The 18,712-nt window shown below is 38.9% G+C and overlaps 1 protein-coding gene across 1 annotated transcript; it reads left to right on the forward strand.

The window, feature by feature from the left end:
* The first annotated feature begins 47 nt into the window (after nucleotides 1–47).
* On the forward strand, nucleotides 48–14,758 carry csf1ra (colony stimulating factor 1 receptor, a). The gene is made up of 22 exons (XM_084719271.1): nucleotides 48–206; nucleotides 488–604; nucleotides 2,187–2,474; nucleotides 2,606–2,893; nucleotides 3,529–3,665; nucleotides 3,755–3,920; nucleotides 4,003–4,204; nucleotides 4,586–4,701; nucleotides 4,813–4,924; nucleotides 5,076–5,275; nucleotides 6,557–6,648; nucleotides 6,762–6,888; nucleotides 7,088–7,195; nucleotides 7,392–7,502; nucleotides 7,678–7,840; nucleotides 8,338–8,420; nucleotides 8,546–8,649; nucleotides 9,022–9,144; nucleotides 9,252–9,363; nucleotides 9,454–9,553; nucleotides 11,704–11,815; nucleotides 12,326–14,758. The coding sequence occupies exons 2-22, from the start codon at nucleotides 553–555 to the stop codon at nucleotides 12,470–12,472; spliced, it is 2,943 nt and encodes a 980-aa protein (XP_084575397.1). The 5' UTR covers nucleotides 48–206; nucleotides 488–552; the 3' UTR covers nucleotides 12,473–14,758.
* The last annotated feature ends 3,954 nt before the right edge of the window (nucleotides 14,759–18,712 follow it).

Below are 18,712 nucleotides of genomic sequence, written 5' to 3' on the forward strand. Positions count from 1 at the left end.
CCACCACTTCTTGCTGTCTGAGAGATTTCATGTTTGCTGTGTGACTTCTTTTGAGAAGAAGAGACTGTAAACAAGCAGCAGGCAGAAGAAGGGCAGAGGCGAACAGAAAGGGAAGAAGAAGGGACCCTTGTGTCAGCTCTGGATGCTGGAAACATCAACCGCACGGAAGGTATCACACCCCTCTGTTAGGCTGAAGACATCTGCAGGTGAGTACATCTGAAATAACTGAGTGATGCTTCCACATCACATAACTTTATTATATTTTGAGGTGAGCTGTAATCATGAAAAGCTCCTCCAAATATTTCATATTGTCTGTTCTCCTGATTTACACATAAGAAGACAAACGGGGCTGTAGAACAAATTATTGTTCATTTTTACCGGCAAAGCTTTTCTGACCAGAACGAAAGGAGAAGTTAACGAGGGGGATGAGTGATAGCTCAACTTCAGAGGTGCTTTTTTTTTTCCATTTCTCTCTTTAACACCACAGATACAAAGACGAGTGTTTTGTAGCAAACATCAACATTCAAACTGCAGGTTTGAAGTTGATCCAGGATGCAGTCCTACCTCACTCTGCTGCTGGGGATTGTGGCCTCTGCTGCTTCAGGTAAGGCCTGACAAACACTGGCTCTTAAAATCTACAGCTGCAGTGTATTCAGTGTCTTTTCTTATCATCCTGATTGTTTTTTAACAGCTACTGCTAGTTTCATCAAAAATAAAACAATCAACACAAGTAAAATAGAAAAAAGACAGTATTCTAAATGCTCTAATAGGTTTAATAAATAACAAAGTACATCAAACGTTTGAATTAAATCCAATTAAATAAGATAAACATTTAAAAGACCTAGTTGTCTGTGCCACATCTAACCAATTATTTATGTAATACTCTCAAACACGGCTTCTCGTGTAAGAAGCTCTAAGATTTCATCGTGCATTTCATGGCATAAACTCGTGGTCAGTTCAGACACTCTCCATCTGAGATCTGACACTCTCTTGTTTGTAATCAGCAGTACAGTTATTGTCTACAGCATCATGAGTTGTTTTTTGGGGTCATTCTTGTGATACTTTCTTTTTTTTTTTTTTTTTTTTTGCCATGTTGAAGTTGAACACCACATATATGGCTATCGGCCGCTGAGCATCAAATTGCAATTTCATGTATTTGCATTTGAGCACATAAAAGCATCTGTTGTTTGGTTTAATTATGGCTCAGTGGATTCGCTTTGCTTTCTGGTGGATTACTGTTTGAGGTATAATTGGGGTCATATCAAGGTTGGATGAATAGTTCATTTAGATCATCGAACTGGGAGGAAAAGGAGGCTCAAAACTAAAATGCTGATTGGTTTCAATCCACGTTCATTCCTGGTATCACTCCATTATCTTGTGCGCTGTGGCGAATAGAAAAATGCTGATCGTGGAATCTCAGTTCTGCTTCGAGCTTCAAAACACACTGTACAAACCTCTAAATGGAAACTTTTATAACCTTTACCAGAAGTGTGGACTTTCTAAATGAAAAAATGCTTCAGGTTAACAGGAAAGACAATCAGTCTCTCCAGTGTCAAGAATTGTCCCAGAAGTGATCCAGTCCCCCCCCGAAAATCTTATGTGCAATAATTGGTCTAGCTGGGTGTCTACATACTTCCAAATCCTCCACAAAGTGATAAAAGAAAGAACTGTTCATTTAAACTTGCTTTAGCACTCCCTGAGGGTTAAGGTCTTTTTTTTAGCTGTTTCTCCATAAAAGTTGTCTGAAAAGTAATATTTTCTTTTCCATTCAATTCTTGAATATGTGTGTCCTCAATTTTAGAGTTGAACGTTATGGCCTCAGCAAAAATACAACAGCAACAGTTGAGAAGGTTTCGTATATTAACATGTTTTATATCTCTAGTGTTGAGATGGCAACATTAAAAAGCAGAAGCAAGAAGGATTGAGGGATGTTATCAGGATCCAGTTCTTCAATCTGCTTCCTGAATTCATGAGAGTACTACCAAAATAAATCAGAATCATGGTGCAGACAAGACAGCTCTGGCTAAGGTTTGAATTATCAAGGAGAAAACACATAACAGAGCAAAAATACTCTCTGAGAACTTCAGCAACAATGTCTAGTTTGAATAATTAGTTCTTTTATGTGTTTCTGTTGTCTAAAAAATCAGTAAATGCATTAATTAATTTATATTTTAATTCCCTCTCAGCGGAATGGAGGCGTCCGGTGATCAAGTTCAACTCTAAGGTGGTGGAGAGTACTGAGGTGGTAGTCAAACCCGGGACCTCTCTGGATCTGAAGTGTGAAGGTGACGGGCCTGTAAACTGGCAAACGAGGCTGGCCAAACACAGACGGTTTGTGTCCAAAGGCAATGGGAACGTCCGCACCATAAAGGTGGAACGTCCCTCTGCAGAATTCACTGGGACATACAAGTGTTTTTACACTGCAGGGTCCCAGCATCGAGACCTGACCTCCTCAGTGCATGTGTACATAAATGGTGAGCTCTGATAAATGACTATTCTATGTGCAGACCGGAAGGACTCATGTTGAGCTGTAGGTGCTTGTCCACACTGGTCATTCATTTGTGTGATTATTATTTTTTTTTTTATGATCTAATAAATTGTCTAGATCCAAACCGTTTGTTCTGGACCAGCAGTACATCCCTGCGGGTGGTGAGGAAGGAGGGTGAGGACTACCTGCTGCCCTGCCTGCTGACCGACCCGACCGCTACAGACTTGGGCCTCCGCATGGACAACGGCACCACTGTGCCGCCAGGGATGAATTACACAGTTTACAGGCACCGTGGTATTCTCATTCACAGCCTCCATCCCAGGTTCAATGCCGACTACGTCTGCACAGCCAAGGTGAACGGAGTGGAGAGGACGTCCAAGGCCTTTTCCATCAACGTCATTCAGAGTGAGACCACTTGGTTGTTAGGGATGATCAACCAGGCTGGCTTGCATCAATTTTTAAACTTAATTAAATTATTGATCATCTTTAAATTATGTTGCACCAAACTAGCTTAAAATTGAGTAAGATTAAATTTAAACCTCAGTTTAGGTTTTGCTCTAAACCTAAATTAAATTAAATTTTGCTGCACCAAAACTCCAGTTTCAACTGTGACCGAGTTTTAATTTTAAATTTAGCCTTGAGGACATTTAAACTTGCTGCCTTTTTGAGATGGATTGAGCAAAATCCCCTGCTGAGCCAAAATGAGTAGGCTAATCAAGCTAACCAAATTTTTAGTTAGCTATCACACAATATAGCTAATGTTTTGTTAACTTTTTAGGTAGCTGGCCAACAATATTACAGTTTTTTTGTTTTTAATTAGCTACCAAACAATGCAATGCTTTGTTAGGGAATAGAGAGCGGTTTTCATGCCTCTTACCCTGCTTAATTATAGTTTTGCTGAATTCTGAGTTGCACTCATGTTCAAATTAAATTAAAATATTAAATCAATCTTTGTTGGTGCAAACTAGTCTTGGAGTCATTTGAGGTGATATGTGCATCAAGTGTGATACTCATTTATGATTTTCTCTCTCTTTCTCTAGAGCTTCGTTTCCCTCCGTATGTCTTCTTGGAGACAGATGAGTATGTGCGCATTGTTGGGGAGGAAATCAAGATTCGCTGCACAACACACAACCCCAACTTCAACTACAACGTCACCTGGAAATACACCACCAAGTCGGTCAGTACGAGGCATCTTGTGAGTTTTCTTGATTATAGTAGAAAATCATAATTGTAACTCTGATTTATTTCCTCTTTTTCTGTCTTCAGAAAGTAACAGTAGAGGAGAAGGTTCGCTCCAGCGGAGAAAATCGCCTGGACATACAGAGCATACTGACCATCTCTGCTGTGGACCTTGCAGACACAGGAAACATTTCCTGCATCGGCACTAATGAAGCAGGGGTGAACAGTTCAACCACATACCTTCTGGTTGTAGGTAAGCCACAGAAACACTCTTGCTGTGTTTCATATTGATTTATTACCCACTGAAAACAAACTGTTTGGACTTTACTAAACAGACAAGCCCTACATCCGCCTGTTGCCCCAGCTGTCCCCCAAACTGGCCCACCAGGGTCTCTCGGTTGAGGTGAACGAGGGAGAAGATCTGGAGCTCAGCGTGCTCATCGAAGCGTACCCCCACATCATAGAACACAGATGGCACACGCCAACATCTCCCAACACGTCCACACAGGAACACAGGCTCATCAGATACAACAACAGGTACAACGCAAAGGCCAGAGGTCGAGACAAAAGAGAGGACAGCTATACAAAAGTGGCCTCCGATTGCTCCAAGATGTCAGCAGAGTTTAAATTTAAAAAACAATCAAGTGTACTACAGGAAAGGGAAGCAACTCTGGATTTAAAACATGCTGTCTGCGCATTTTGGGTGAATTTGACAGGGAACACTGAGGTCATATATTTCCTCAGGTCATGAAACTGCTGCTAGAGGGAAGAGTGGTGTTCTCTTTTTAATTTGTTGACGTTCTCTGTGATGATACATAGGAACTGTCTGAATTTAACCCACAGAATTAGTCACTTTGGATCTTGTAGACATTCCTCTTTTTCTCAGTTTGAATATCCTTTTTGGTTTGTTTTTTTTAGATACCATGCTAGTCTGCTGCTGAAGAGAATGAATGCGCAGGAACAAGGGCAGTACACCTTTTATGCTAGGAGTAACTTGGCCAATGCATCCATCACATTCCAGGTCCAAATGTATCGTAAGTGTCACAGTAAACAAATCAAATCAGTAAACATCTTAATTTATGTTTCTTTCAAATCTGATCAGTGCCGTGGGTGTTTCTTATCCTTGATTTTCTGCTCACTGGCAGAGAGACCTGTTGCTGTGGTGAGATGGGAAAATGTAACAACACTCACTTGCACCTCATTTGGCTATCCTGCTCCCAGAATCATCTGGTACCAGTGTTTTGGAATACGACCCACGTAAGTATCACTGCACAGGGAACAGTAGTCAGAAACTGAAGCCTTTTAACCAAAATTTTCACCCATAACAGTGAGCAAAGAAGCAAGGTCATAGCACCAGGGTTCCTGTGATGTTCCTTTGACTAACTGTGTGTGCATTGCAATGAGGCAGGTGCAATGAAAACAACACGGGGCTGCAGATGGCGATCCCCCTCCAGGCTCCTACAGTGGAAGTCCAAAGGGAGGAGTACGGGGCCGTGGAGGTGGAGAGCGTACTCACCGTGGGGCCGTCCAGCCGGAGGATGACGGTGGAGTGTGTGGCCTTCAACTTGGTTGGCGTCAGCAGCGACACTTTTGCCATGGAGGTTTCTGGTGAGTGTTGGATAAACGTCACTGTGATCACAGGTTCTGTTCTTGCCAGTTTGTTATTGTACAGACATGGGATGTTTTTAAGATGTGACTATATACTGTAGGCTATATGTTGCTTTTACAGTTCCCACCAGCAACATCTTTTAACAATGTTAAAAAAAAATGGTTTTCTTTTCACAGTAGTGGAACCAAGCCCATCTAAGTAAGGAAACAGGAAAGGAGAAAGTTGACCAAAGTGCTGCCAGTTACCAAGTTTGCTCAAATGTCATTGGAGCACAGAGCAAAAAGGAATGGGACTTAAATGGGTCAATTAGTATCACTGATAACACCTCTGTTCACCTTACTACTTCATATCTATATGGCTGGTCTATTGACAAGATTTGATCATTATCAATGCCATTATTGAAGCTGCGTATCGGTCTGATTCTTTATGGATTCCCTTATTGATTCCTGATCGGTTTTAATCGAGCTGACTGTAGCCTGAGAGCTGGCCGTAGCACCAGTCTGTCTGTCAACTAAAAGGGAAATGAAAGAATATTTCTACAGCATTTTTTATTTACATTTTCGTAGTCAAACAAGAAGTCTGCTGTGTGGAACGAATGTTATTATAACCTGATGTTTACCTTCAGAAGCCGATGTGCTGCTCGTTTGGGAAGCAGTGGCATTTGTGCCAGATACATGGCATTCCTGGAAATTAAGCCCATGTAGAAAGATGTTTCAGCAATTTGCTGACGTTTCCACCCTTAATTGAAATATGTGCAAGTATAAGTTTGATGTCACTGTTTTGCGATGCGCAACTGTGAGAAACTCATGTCAGCACTGACAACAGTAATTGACAGCTTATAATTCAGACGAATTGTGCAATTTGGAGTCATTTCTCCATGGTTCTGCCTCTTCAGTCTCTAGTACAGTCACATGGATGGTGTAAACTAAATCCACTGTTTGGTTTGTGAAATTGTGTTGTTATAGTCAGCTGACCCCTTTGTAGTCCTCACAAAACTCTGTAATTCTGTTGTTTTGTTTTGTGGCGCTCAACATTTAACAGATCATTTACAAAAACAGATAAAAGCCATACTTGAATAAACAACAGTTGATTTACCCTAAAGAGCACACACATAAAACACAACTTGAGGGAACAAAATAAAACAGAGATATCTGTTTGTGCAAATAAAACCTTATATATATGCCAACAGTATTCAGAGGAACATTAGAGAATATCAGCTTGTATGACACAGTCAGTCATTATGTTAAATTATGCATTAATATGGGTCTTTGATTGTGCAGACAAGCTCTTCACCTCCACCTTGACCGGAGCAGCAGGCATTCTGGCCATTCTCCTGGTGCTGCTGGTGTTTCTGCTTTACAAATATAAGCAGGTAAGATGTAACCAACAAGTGGTAAAATATTGTTAAGCCATCCAGATATTTCCATGGGACACGGCCTTTTATTGTTTTGGTTTATGACTATTAGCTCCTATTTTCATCTTCAGAAACCCAGGTATGAGATCCGATGGAAGATTATTGAAGCAAGAGATGGAAACAACTACACCTTCATTGACCCCACACAGCTGCCTTACAATGAGAAGTGGGAGTTCCCAAGAGACAAGCTGAAGCTTGGTTTGTAACATATTATCCTAGACTGGCTCAAATACAGTGCAATTATTTAGTGTGCCAGAGAATTTTGATTATAAAACTATTAAATTGTAACATAATAAAATCAGAAAAAGAAAATTAGATATGAAATCTGATTGTGATCAATAGATCTAGTTGAGGTTATATTCAAACTGCTTTCTTGTTGTGTTTTCTGTCCAACCAGGAAAGATCCTGGGTGCAGGAGCTTTTGGAAAGGTCGTTGAGGCCACAGCGTATGGTCTGGGAAAGGAGAAGGATAACGCAATGCGCGTGGCCGTGAAAATGTTAAAAGGTGAGCCGATGTCATGACCTACGATTTTACAGATTTTACATAAGCAAGTCTGAAATCTGTTCCAGATAAAGTGAAAAATATGTCTGATTTAGGCACTTGAAAGCATCACCTGGTGAAATCCTAAATTATGTTTCACATGATCAGACAGGATCATATATGACTGCAATCTGTGTTTTTGTACATTGTGCTCTTGCAGCCAGTGCTCATTCAGATGAAAGGGAGGCCCTGATGTCTGAGCTGAAGATCCTGAGCCACCTGGGTCACCACAAGAACATTGTCAACTTACTGGGAGCCTGCACCTATGGAGGTTAGACAGTATCCTGCATTTGTTCTGTTATGTTTGATTAAATTAAAATATTGTCAAAGCATGTTTTTGATACTTCCAGTCATCATCTTCTAGGGAAATCTAGTAGAACTGAGTGATTTTAATACAAACATGTTCTCTTTGTTGAAAGAGCTATAACAGTGTTTTCCCCCATCAGGACCAGTGCTTGTGATCACAGAGTACTGCAGCCTTGGTGATCTCCTGAACTTCCTTCGCCAGAAGGCAGAGACGTTTGTGAACTTCGTTATGAACATGCCTGACATTATGGAGAACTCAAATGACTACAAGAACATCTGCAATCAGAAACAGTTCATTAGAAGGTACATCACCAGACGTGTCCGGTCTAATGACGGAGGAGTGGTGATAATCATTGAACGTTATCTACTTCTGCTGAACGGAGGATCAGGGCCACGTGTGGAAAAAATATTTGAGTATGGAGTTTAAAGTGCGAATTCTGAGTTTAAGTCAGAATTCGTAGATTTTACTCAGGACTTTGATTCTATTCTCAGAATTCTGACTTTAGAGTTAGAATAACATTCACCTTTAATGTTAGAGGTCAGAAGAGATTAACCTCAGAATTTGACTTTATTCCCAAAACTCTAACTATTCTCAGAATTCTTAGATTAAACTCAGAATTCAGACTATATAGTCAGAATAACAATAAACGTTAATATCAGACTTCTGACATCAAAGTCTAAATTCTGAGATAAACCCAGAATTCTGTGATTAAAATTTTCACACGTGGCAACATGTGGCTCTCTTCCATACGACCAACATCCCACTCTGATTATGTCCTCTTGTCTTTTCCACCCAACAGTGACAGTGGGATCTCCAGTACGTCCTCAAGCAGTTACCTGGAGATGAGACCAAGCCAGCTGCCAAATATAGGATCATCTCAAGGTAAAAAAACTACTTTCTCCCCAAGTCTCAGTTTAAATAAACACAAATTCAGTCATTATGCAGCAGCATACTAATTAAAAAAGTCATGTCCTTCTTACTAATATTTCTGCCTGATTCTTAAAAAGACTGTGTGTGTGAGGAGGCCGTGGACTGGCCACTGGACATTGATGACTTGCTGAGGTTTTCCTTTCAAGTGGCTCAAGGCCTCGACTTTCTGGCTGCCAAAAACGTGAGTTATTTTACCACAGAAAGGATTCAAATGTACAAACATCGAAAACAGAAAGTACTACTGTGATCCCAGAAAAAGCGGGAATTGCCCAGACAACTAAAAAAAAAAAATCACCGCCAGATTTCTGAGAAAAGCAAACAAATTTACATGAAAAAATATTGCTTTCAATCTGGTGAATGAAGGTTGTAAAAATAGTTTGTGAGTTGGCGATGAGGGGTATTTCACATGACACTCTTAACTCATCATAGCTTGACAATGGATGTAGGAGACTGCAACCCAAAACAAACTGTGTGTGTGTGTGTGTGTGTGTGTGTGTGTGTGTGTGTGTGTGTGCGTGTGTGCGTGCGTGCGTGTGTGTGTGTGTGTGTGCAGTGTATTCACAGAGACGTGGCTGCCAGGAATGTCCTCTTGACTGACCGCAGAGTGGCCAAGATTTGTGACTTTGGTCTGGCACGTGATATCATGAATGACTCCAACTATGTGGTGAAAGGCAATGTAAGCCTTTGAGTAGATTAGAGCTAACATTTACTTAATTAATTAATTACGTTAGAGACTAGACTTAAAAAAACACTTTATGCTTTTTACTGTGTATGTTTGTGAAGGCACGTCTGCCAGTGAAGTGGATGGCTCCAGAGAGTATCTTTGACTGTGTCTACACCGTCCAGAGTGATGTCTGGTCTTACGGCATCCTCCTGTGGGAGATCTTTTCTCTTGGTCAGAACACATGCATGCATTTACCCTACATTTAGACACATTTATTTCACGATTTTCTTGCTAAAATGACAGGATATTCATCTCTATTAGGAAAGAGTCCTTACCCCAGCATGGCTGTGGACTCCAGGTTCTACAAGATGGTGAAGCGTGGCTACCAGATGTCCCAACCAGACTTTGCCCCTCCTGAGATGTAAGCTCACCCTTCAAAGTCCAGTTCATTCAGGCTGGGTTGCACCAACAATGATTCATTTTAAACTTTAAAATATTGTTGCACCAAACTTCATTCAACCAAACAATCAAGGCAGTTTTAAATTTAAACCTCTATCTAGAGTTAAGTTTAGTTTTTACTTTTAACCTAGATTAAATTAAATTCTATTGCACTGAAATGTTCAGCTCCAATTTAAAACCCGATTCAGTATTAGCTTGAAATTTGAGAACATTTAACTTTTAAAATAGCAAGTTTTGTAACCTTTTTTCTAAAAGGAGAATTTAAAGCTTCTTCCTATCATGACTAGGCAAACTACGCTAACTAGCTTTTTAGCTAAACAATACACCAACAAAACGTCATCAGAGGTGAGTGTGCAACCAGAAAGCAGCATGTGTACAGACAGCACAGCCAGTGTTGCAGATTTAGTGACTTTTCAGATTTTCGGATTAACCAGCTCAATAACTAACAAAACCAAATAAGCTGAACAAAATTAATAGGACATGTCAAGAGCCCATAAAGTTTTTTTGTGATTCAGCTAACTCCTTTTGGCTAAACATTCATTTGAGCAAACTTAATCATGCAAATTAATTCAGACACCTGGAGACTATCGTGATAGTCAGCTGTTGTTAGCTAACATTTTATGCAGTATATTACTATGATATGAAAGACAAACAAACAGATTCAACTCATGACATTTGATTATTGAGTCAACAAGGATTTTTATATTTATTTACAAACCGTGCAAAACATACATTGATTACAACTGTAATCAACTGTAATCAACTATCATCGTTTGACCAGCTGCCAAAACCATTTTGTCCCCTGAATGCATGCACACTCTGTGACATTTGTAAACAAGAAACCATATAACATTTTGTTAACTTTTTAGGTCGCTAGCAAACATGAACATTTTGTAGAATTTTTAGCTAGCGAGCAAACAATTTAACATTTTGTTATCTTTTTAACTAGCAAGCGAACCATTAACATTTTGTTTAGTTTTTATCTAGCTAGAAAATAATGTCTTATTAAGGAGCAGCTGAAAGTTAATTTCAGCCCTAATAATCTCTGTTTTACTAAACAGAGATTATTTTCTAATTGTCCAACAAAGCTCTGCTTAATTTCAAATCTGTATACTTACTCATTTCAAACCTAGTTTTGCTTGGATTAAACCAATCTTTGTTGGTGCAACCACTTTTTGTCCAGTCAGTGTTGTTGCTTTGTGTCATCTGATAATCAGTTGAGTTTTACAGCAGAATCAAGTGACTATCAGCTGCGTTTTTACAGTTGAGTCAATAGTGAGCACAAAACTTCTGAGATGCTGAGAAACAGTGTTGTTAATGTGGTTCTTCTTGTTAACATGCAGTCACAACTAGTAACATTTGACTTGATATAAGCTTTAACAGTGATTTATAAAAACTGATTCTAAGTTGACTTCAACATCGGGCTGTTCAAGCTGCATGTTTCCCAAATGTTCATTATGCCTGAACAAAGGTCCCTTTTTTCTTTGCCAGTCTTCTGACCTATCTAACATCTGAAATAACTGACACATGCGGTAACCTCATGAAGCACTTCCATTATTCCTGATTTTAATTTACTCGCTTTGCTCCCAACCCTAAACTTAAAACACAACACGCATGAACTCAAAACTTAACAAGCCGCTGAAATGAGAAAATAAAGACAGTGTTTTTCCCAGTATCTCAGAGGGGCCTAACATCTGTGTGTGCTGATTTGCCGTGGCTGTCACACCACCCGGAATAACTATGCTGTGGAAACGGAGGGGACTAAATCTGAGTCAGGGCCTAATCATCTGTTGTTCTGCTGTGAGTCAGGCCTCAGTTCTGCCTGTTAGCCACATGATCTCGAAGCTAGGAAGCCATGTAACTGCTATTTCACGCCAGGAAAATGAGACTGGAGGGGCAGGGGTTCTTATGAAGGGGTCTCTCTCATCAAACTGCGTCAGCACCTCTATAAGCCTCTCCTTATTTGTCTGATATGGCTTGATAAAGTTTCTTAATGTTACACCACAAAGTTTTAGCAGCGAAAATCGGGCGTACGGGACATAAATACCCTGAAAATGTACACCAGCAATGCTTTTTTTTTTTGTCTTTAAGTATAATTCACTGTTGTTTCAGTTACATGATCATGAAGGTGTGCTGGAATCTGGAGCCTACAGAGCGTCCGACGTTTAGCAAGATCACACAGATGATAGAAAGACTACTTGGGGACCAACTTGAGCAGGAACAGGTGAGTTAGTGTGACTTCAGCCTGGCTTTGCCAGAGTGTCAGATGCTTTGTTTCACTATCTGTGGGACAAAGCATGTGACACTCCAGCCAATGTCCTCAGGAAACCCTCTTTTTTTTTCATTTAATTCTCCAATAGACACAACAAATTTAGAAATGTTGTCCAACCAATTAAATGAATTTGATTTTTGTGATATAGTCTTATTTGGGTGCTGTTTACAAGTGATTAAAAGTGATACAGTTTCTGACAGAGAAACATCCTCTGCCACATAAACGAGCCACCTATAATTATGTTTTAGATACAAAATTCTGTTTGAATGAAATAATATTCAGATATTCTTATTGTAGATGTATGTTTTAGATGTATGCATGTTTTAAAATGTGAAGCCCAGGAAGAATAGCTTTACTTTAGGGCACGGCCAATGGGATCCCAAACAAATAATCAGACAAAAGAAGCAGAGATTTTGGCTTTCTCCGATCGAGTCTCACCATCCTAACGATGCCTCTCCACAGTTAATCTACCAGAATGTGCAGCAGCAGGTCACAGAGGGTGAAGTGTGTGACGAGCCCAAGTGCTGCAACGGCCCCTGTGACCAGTCTTGTGACCACGAGGAAGAGGAGCAGCCTCTGATGAAGACCAACAACTACCAGTTTTGTTGAAAGCCCTAACACGCCAATCAATCAGCAAACCAATCATGTATCTCGATCAACAAGCAATGAGGAAAAGTGGAATCAGCTGTAGTTTGTAGCCAGAGTACCACAGCTTGTTCTAACCGCTGGACAGTCGCGGAGTCGCCTTCACAGCTATTTTTTGCCTGTCGTGCCTGCTCGCCAGACAGACCAGCAGCTGCAGCAAGCATGTGACTTGCTTCTTTGCAGACCATGACTAGAAATTGCCACGTCTAACACCGACTGCAGACATGAAAGGAGGAAACATGTCAACAAACCACACAAGCGTCCAAAGCTGTACCTTGATGTCACTCCTGTTGTATTCTCTGTGTATCTGAGGTGTGATCTGTTAGTTTATTTGAAGGAGTTTGTCTTTTCCTCTGACAGTGTCCTTAATTATATATTGTACACTATGTTAATTAATGTCTTGTTTTTGTGGAGATTTCAGTCACTTTTGTCTGTGGGTTCGCTTCCTTTTCACCATTTTACTGCATGTAGGGGAAGCAGCTTAACAGTCACAAACACTGGATCCAAAACTTAGTGAACTACATGTCTTTATGTGCTCTGAACTGGCAGAGGTGGCAAAAGTACACATACTTGTTACTCAAGTAGAAGTACAGATAATTATTTACAAAAAAAAAAGACTCGTAAAAGTAGAAGTACTAATTCAACTTCTTTACTCAAGTAAAAGTGAAAAAGCACAGGCTCTGAAATGTACTCGAAGTATAAAAGTAAAAGGTCGCCCTCTGAAGAACATTTCTGCTGGTTGTTTCTGTACAAAGCTAAGTGAACTTCATTTTCTCTGAGGACGAGTCTCCCTCTTTTGTCTGTTTCGCTTTGTTACGTCTTTATTAACTAACTTATGTCTTCTTACATAATTTCTGTCTTGTTATGTCATGTTACATTGTTTTCATCTTGCTAAGTAGTTTATGTTTTGTTGTGTCTTGTTGCATCGATTGTCTTTTTCATCTTGTTATGTCATTCATGCTGTTTTGGTCTTGTTATGTCCCTCAAGACTTAAATTTTGTTACGTCTCGTCACGTCTTTTCATGTTATGTCATTCTGTCATTTTCATTTTACATCTTCAATGCTGGTTTTTGTCTTATGTTTTTTTTCCTTCTTATTCTGTCTTTTACATTGTTTTTGTCTCATTGCACCACGTGTGATACACCGATGGATACACAAGGAAACGTCTTTTCTCTGTGTTTGGTCTTGATGTTGGGAAGGCAGCGTGCAATGATGCAAAATAAAAAAAATAATCAATAAGTTCCCTGAAATGCCTTAAAAATAAAGTAGCGAGCCTGTTTTGAAAATGTAAGGAGTAGAAAGTACAGATATTTGTGTTAAAATGTAAGCAGTAAAATTAAAATGTCTGAAAAATAAATATTCAAGTAAAGTACAGATACCTGAAAAATCTGTTTACAGTAACAAAGTATTTGTACTTAGTTACTTCCCACCTCTGTGAACAAGGTTTCGTTCTCCGATCACCTTTAATTGAACATCTGAAGAGTACAAGCGCTTTTTCCTGGTTCAAACATGCTAAATCGGGCGTGAAGAGGGCAAAGAATGACCATGTTGTTTCCCTCTCTGTGCTTTGGTCATAGCTGTGTTTCTTGTGACACACTTACAGTAGCTGTCAGTCGGTGGCAACATGTGATTGTTCCACTTTAATGTAATTAATTAAGCAGTGTTCAGTGTGATTTGGGAGCAGGGAATACAGCTGAACTGAGCAGGGAAATCTGTGGATCCGTGACGGATCAGATGAACAATGGTTCATGTTTGACAATGTGAAAGTTTTTTTGTTTGTTTGTCTTTTTTGTGTGGCACAACTTTACTCTTCTCATTTCCTGTAGAGTTAGATGAGTGTTTTGTAAGCTTCACCGATGTCTATACATATGTAGCAGTCAGCCTACACTGCCAACTGTAAGAAGATTTTAGAATAACATATAAGCTATAGTGAGAAATACAGACTGCAAATTTGTGTGACTTCAGGCATTTCAAACATGCTTGCATCTGAATGAATCATGAGTGAGATGTCTAATAATGTATATATCTCATGGTGTAAATCAAGAATTATCTTTATTTTCGCTGAAATGTTGTAGAGTAGATAGTAGTATATCAATATTTCATATACGTATTGTTTTTTTTTTTGTGCAAGTGAGACAATCAATGCAAAAGCTGCCAATTAAATCACTGGAAAGGCGTTGAATGAAGCTTTAACCATTGAAACTCCAAAGTAAAGTTTATACATACTGCTGATTATGATGTGGTGCCAAATATTTCTGAGCGTGTTTTTCTTTGTTGCACCTCGCTGTGCGTATAGACATTGTGCTGCCTTTAAGTTCTTCTCTCCTCACTTCCTATTTTTGTTTGGATAATGTCCAATCTGCATTTCCTCTGGAACGTTTCCCACAGTAACTGTCAACATTGCACAACTCTGAAATCTTTGGAGGGAAGTGTTCGTCCCACCGCTGAGACCAGAAGTCTAAATGCTTGTTGTCTTGTTTGTGGTTTTACCAAAAAAAAAAAAAAATCATATTTCTTTCTTTGAAGACACTTTCAGACTTTTTATTGTTTGAGGTGCCGGAGACAACTGGAAGCACAACGGGCCTCATGTCAGAGCCACTCGTATGAACAGATTTGTTTTTAAGTGGTTTGTAGGACTGATTTAGGAGAACTTGTCACATTCACTAATTTTCTCATAGTTTGAATTTCCTCTCAGATACAAACTCAATTTACGACTGGTCCAGACCTGTCATAGCGTCATCTGCACTTGGTCTGCTGTGATCCAAGCTTAAGTTTTTCACTAATCACTGTATATTTCCTCAGTCTGAAGACATATTGAGTTTTAAAAATAAATTACACTTAATAATTATTTCGACATCATCCTGTTTGACTGAGTTTCAAATTATAATTTAATTGTAAAATTACATATAAAGCTTACCATCATTAATTTAATTATGTATTAATAGCTGCTGTCAGGTGTATTGGCCGTACATCTTCACATGCAGGTTTATGAATTTGCTGTTCATGGGAACATCCTCATTTTTTCTGTCCTCTGTCTCTGTGATGGAAACTTTGTCTCGACTCTTTGAAGTCATTTTCATATTGAGACATGTCCTCTTCATTTCAGTGACACTCCGACCCTCAAGTAGCATCCCATTAACAGCACTTGCTTTCCTGTTCCTTTACTTTAGCAGGTCTTTTAATTCCACTGCTGATGCTCTTAAAATGACTTTTCTTTAACCAACACATCAAATTCTGAACTCATAAAGATCGCCTTTTTATTCTTTGATGCCATTTTAATGAAAGAACACTTCCTGACATGTGAATTAAGTCCAGGATTTTCCTCCAGGAGAGGAGGAAATTTGAATCCTATTTAAAGGTTATTGACTTACTACTTTTATTAAATTATTATCATAATATTTTCTCAGTTTCCTCTTGCAGCTTGGTTTGGTTTCAGCAACAAAACAGCTTTGTTTAAGAAAAGTTCATGGTTTGGTTCAAAGTAGACCGTTCACCACATATCAGAAAGGCTTTCTTACTGAAATATTTCTGCCAAAAAGAGCTTTCTGATAGAAAATCCTGATGGCTAACCTCTCTCAGGTGCACTGCTCCATAAAGCAGAGACACCTCAGAATTCTTTTTTTTTTCCCCAAATAACTGTGGCACATGTTAAAAAAGATCACGTCACATGATCTTATTAACAACAGCACAAACAAACATTAATGTTACGCCTTTTAAAGTTTAAAACATTTGTTTTTTTCAAGTATATTAAACACAAATAATGAGGCCAACTGCACTGCTAGAGTAATTCTTTCACTAATTGTTTTGCTGTGCTAAAGATGTCCTGAAGCGTTTACAGACAGCTCGAATAAAAAACAGTATTTCTCTTCCCCGAATCTTAGTGAGGTCAAAGTTTTTCTTGTAAATCCGCGATTCAGACTATGCTTGGAAAAAAAAAAAAAAAACTCCACAAGCGTTGCAATGGAACAGGAAGTTGCTTTTTTTTAAAGCTTTTTTAAAACAATCAGAGCAAACAAATAACCACCACTAATAAAAGAAAGTATTGAAGAAGTTAAATTTAAGTGTGAATCTTTACAACGAACAACAAACAATCCTCTTAATTTAACTAAAGACAACACTGTATGCGCCTCTCTTTACTGTAACAGTAACATCTACTGCCTGACCTCTTCTTTACACAATCTGGAGCTTTTTCACTCAACTAACCGTGACATCGATGATGTTTGAAGCCTCTTTTCATACCACATGACTGGTATGAGAATGACTGTAATTCTGGCGGGTAGATTTGATGAAGATAAGGAGAAGAAGCAAACCCTCATCATCGTTACATTTGTAGGAACTTACATGAGACTGTTTCTCTCCACCACTTCTGTTGAGTTATGAAAGTGTTATTTGTAGTCAAGACCAGTTGAAAGAAACGCAAAAGTATTTTTTTTAAATGCTACTAATAGTCACATGGGATAATACAAGTGCATCATTTAATGACTCAGATTTTGAAACACTGAAGTTGACCAGAGCTGCAAAATCATTAATGGTTTTATATTTATTTGTTACATCAGCAGTTTAATTTACAGGATATAACTGATCAACCATTGTAATATTCTTTATCTACATGATATACTTGGGTGCTGTGATGTCTTTTGACCAGTAGGTGTCCCTACTGAACATGTGGCTTCTTAACAAATGAACCGATTATCGATACAACTGCCTGGACAGATTCAAAGCTTCATGAAAGTCTTGTTAGTTCATTTGAAGTGCTGTGCAAACTAAGCATTACTGAGCAGCGTTAACAAAGCACTTCATGCAGGCTAATCTACTAAATATCTTCAGTTTATTCTTTAAGGCTGACAGCTGATTGTTTGAAGAGAATTAAGACAAGTGATCGCATGTGTCCTCGAATGGATCTCCACTGAGAGAAAAAACTAAATACAGTGAAGGCCACAAGGTCCATCACCATTATACCATTATGATTCAATACAATCGACCGATACATATTTTATCATCACTATTCCAACACAAACATCAGTCCAAAAGGCAACAAATGGCACATGAGAGGTAACTGTAAAATGTAAAGCAAACATGTCTCTGTACATAAGAAAGGGAAAATAAATACAACAACTCTTTCTTGGTTAAATATACACATTTAGACTTTAAGTAGGTGAGTTATTAAAATCCTGTTTACATTCTTTCAGTCACAGGAGAGCGTTCAATTCACACGCACACTTTCACTGCTTTTAACTCTTGGCACACTGTTGGTAAAAGACAAAACATTGTTACATTCATCTAGTCATTTGAAATTCAGTCTCCATCATCTTGATTTTATTTACTCTCATACTCATTGTTACTGTAGTTAGACATGCTTAAAAGATGACCTTGTAACCTTTAATCTGATATTCTCTTTCTTTTTTTTTAGCACCTTCACAGTAAACACTGACCACTCTGCATTTTTTCTCATTACCTACCATAAAGGTCCATTTCTGCTTAATTCAGTACACTTTCAACGACACATTCAGCCTCGTTCTTCACATCAGTAAAACCTGACAACAGCATAGCTGAATACTTGTGTAGTCGTACAGGCTGGTCCTCCGTATTAAAGGGAAAGTTCAGATTTTTTGAAGTGGGGTTGTATTAAGTACATATCCATAATCAGTGCATGGCGATCATGACAATTAGCAACCAAAAAAACAAAAAAAGCAACAATGTATGCTATCTTTAGAATATTTTCACAGCCTTTTCTGACAGGAAGCAGCCGTCATGTAAGCCAAATATCACTCTCTCCAAAGCAACCAGGCTTCATACCTCGCAGAATACAGGAGTTACTGATCTACTGCTGCCTTACTTGCTTAGTTATTGTGTGACTTCTGTTTTAAAAGCTTTGTTCAGATTCACAGACGTCACACTGTAACAGAAACAAACTAATCGAGCAAGGCAGCCATAAACCAACAACTGTCGTGTTATGTGAGGTAAAAAAAACTGATTTTGCCAGTTTGGTTACTTTAAAGAGGGCAATATTTGGCTTATGTAAGGGCAATTTCCCACCGTAAAAGGCTCAGTCAAAATATTAAACTGACATTTTAACTGGGCAGTACACTGCATCCTACACCAGTACTCCTGCTCAAACTGGGGGTGTGCCAACAGCCATCTCCTGTAGGTAATACACTAAGTATGGATAACTAACTGATACAACCACCCTTCAAAAAATCCAAA

This window comes from Lutjanus erythropterus, chromosome 5 (genome assembly GCF_056507025.1).
Source record: "Lutjanus erythropterus isolate fLutEry1 chromosome 5, fLutEry1.hap2, whole genome shotgun sequence".
NCBI classification, from domain to species: Eukaryota; Metazoa; Chordata; class Actinopteri; order Lutjaniformes; family Lutjanidae; genus Lutjanus; species Lutjanus erythropterus.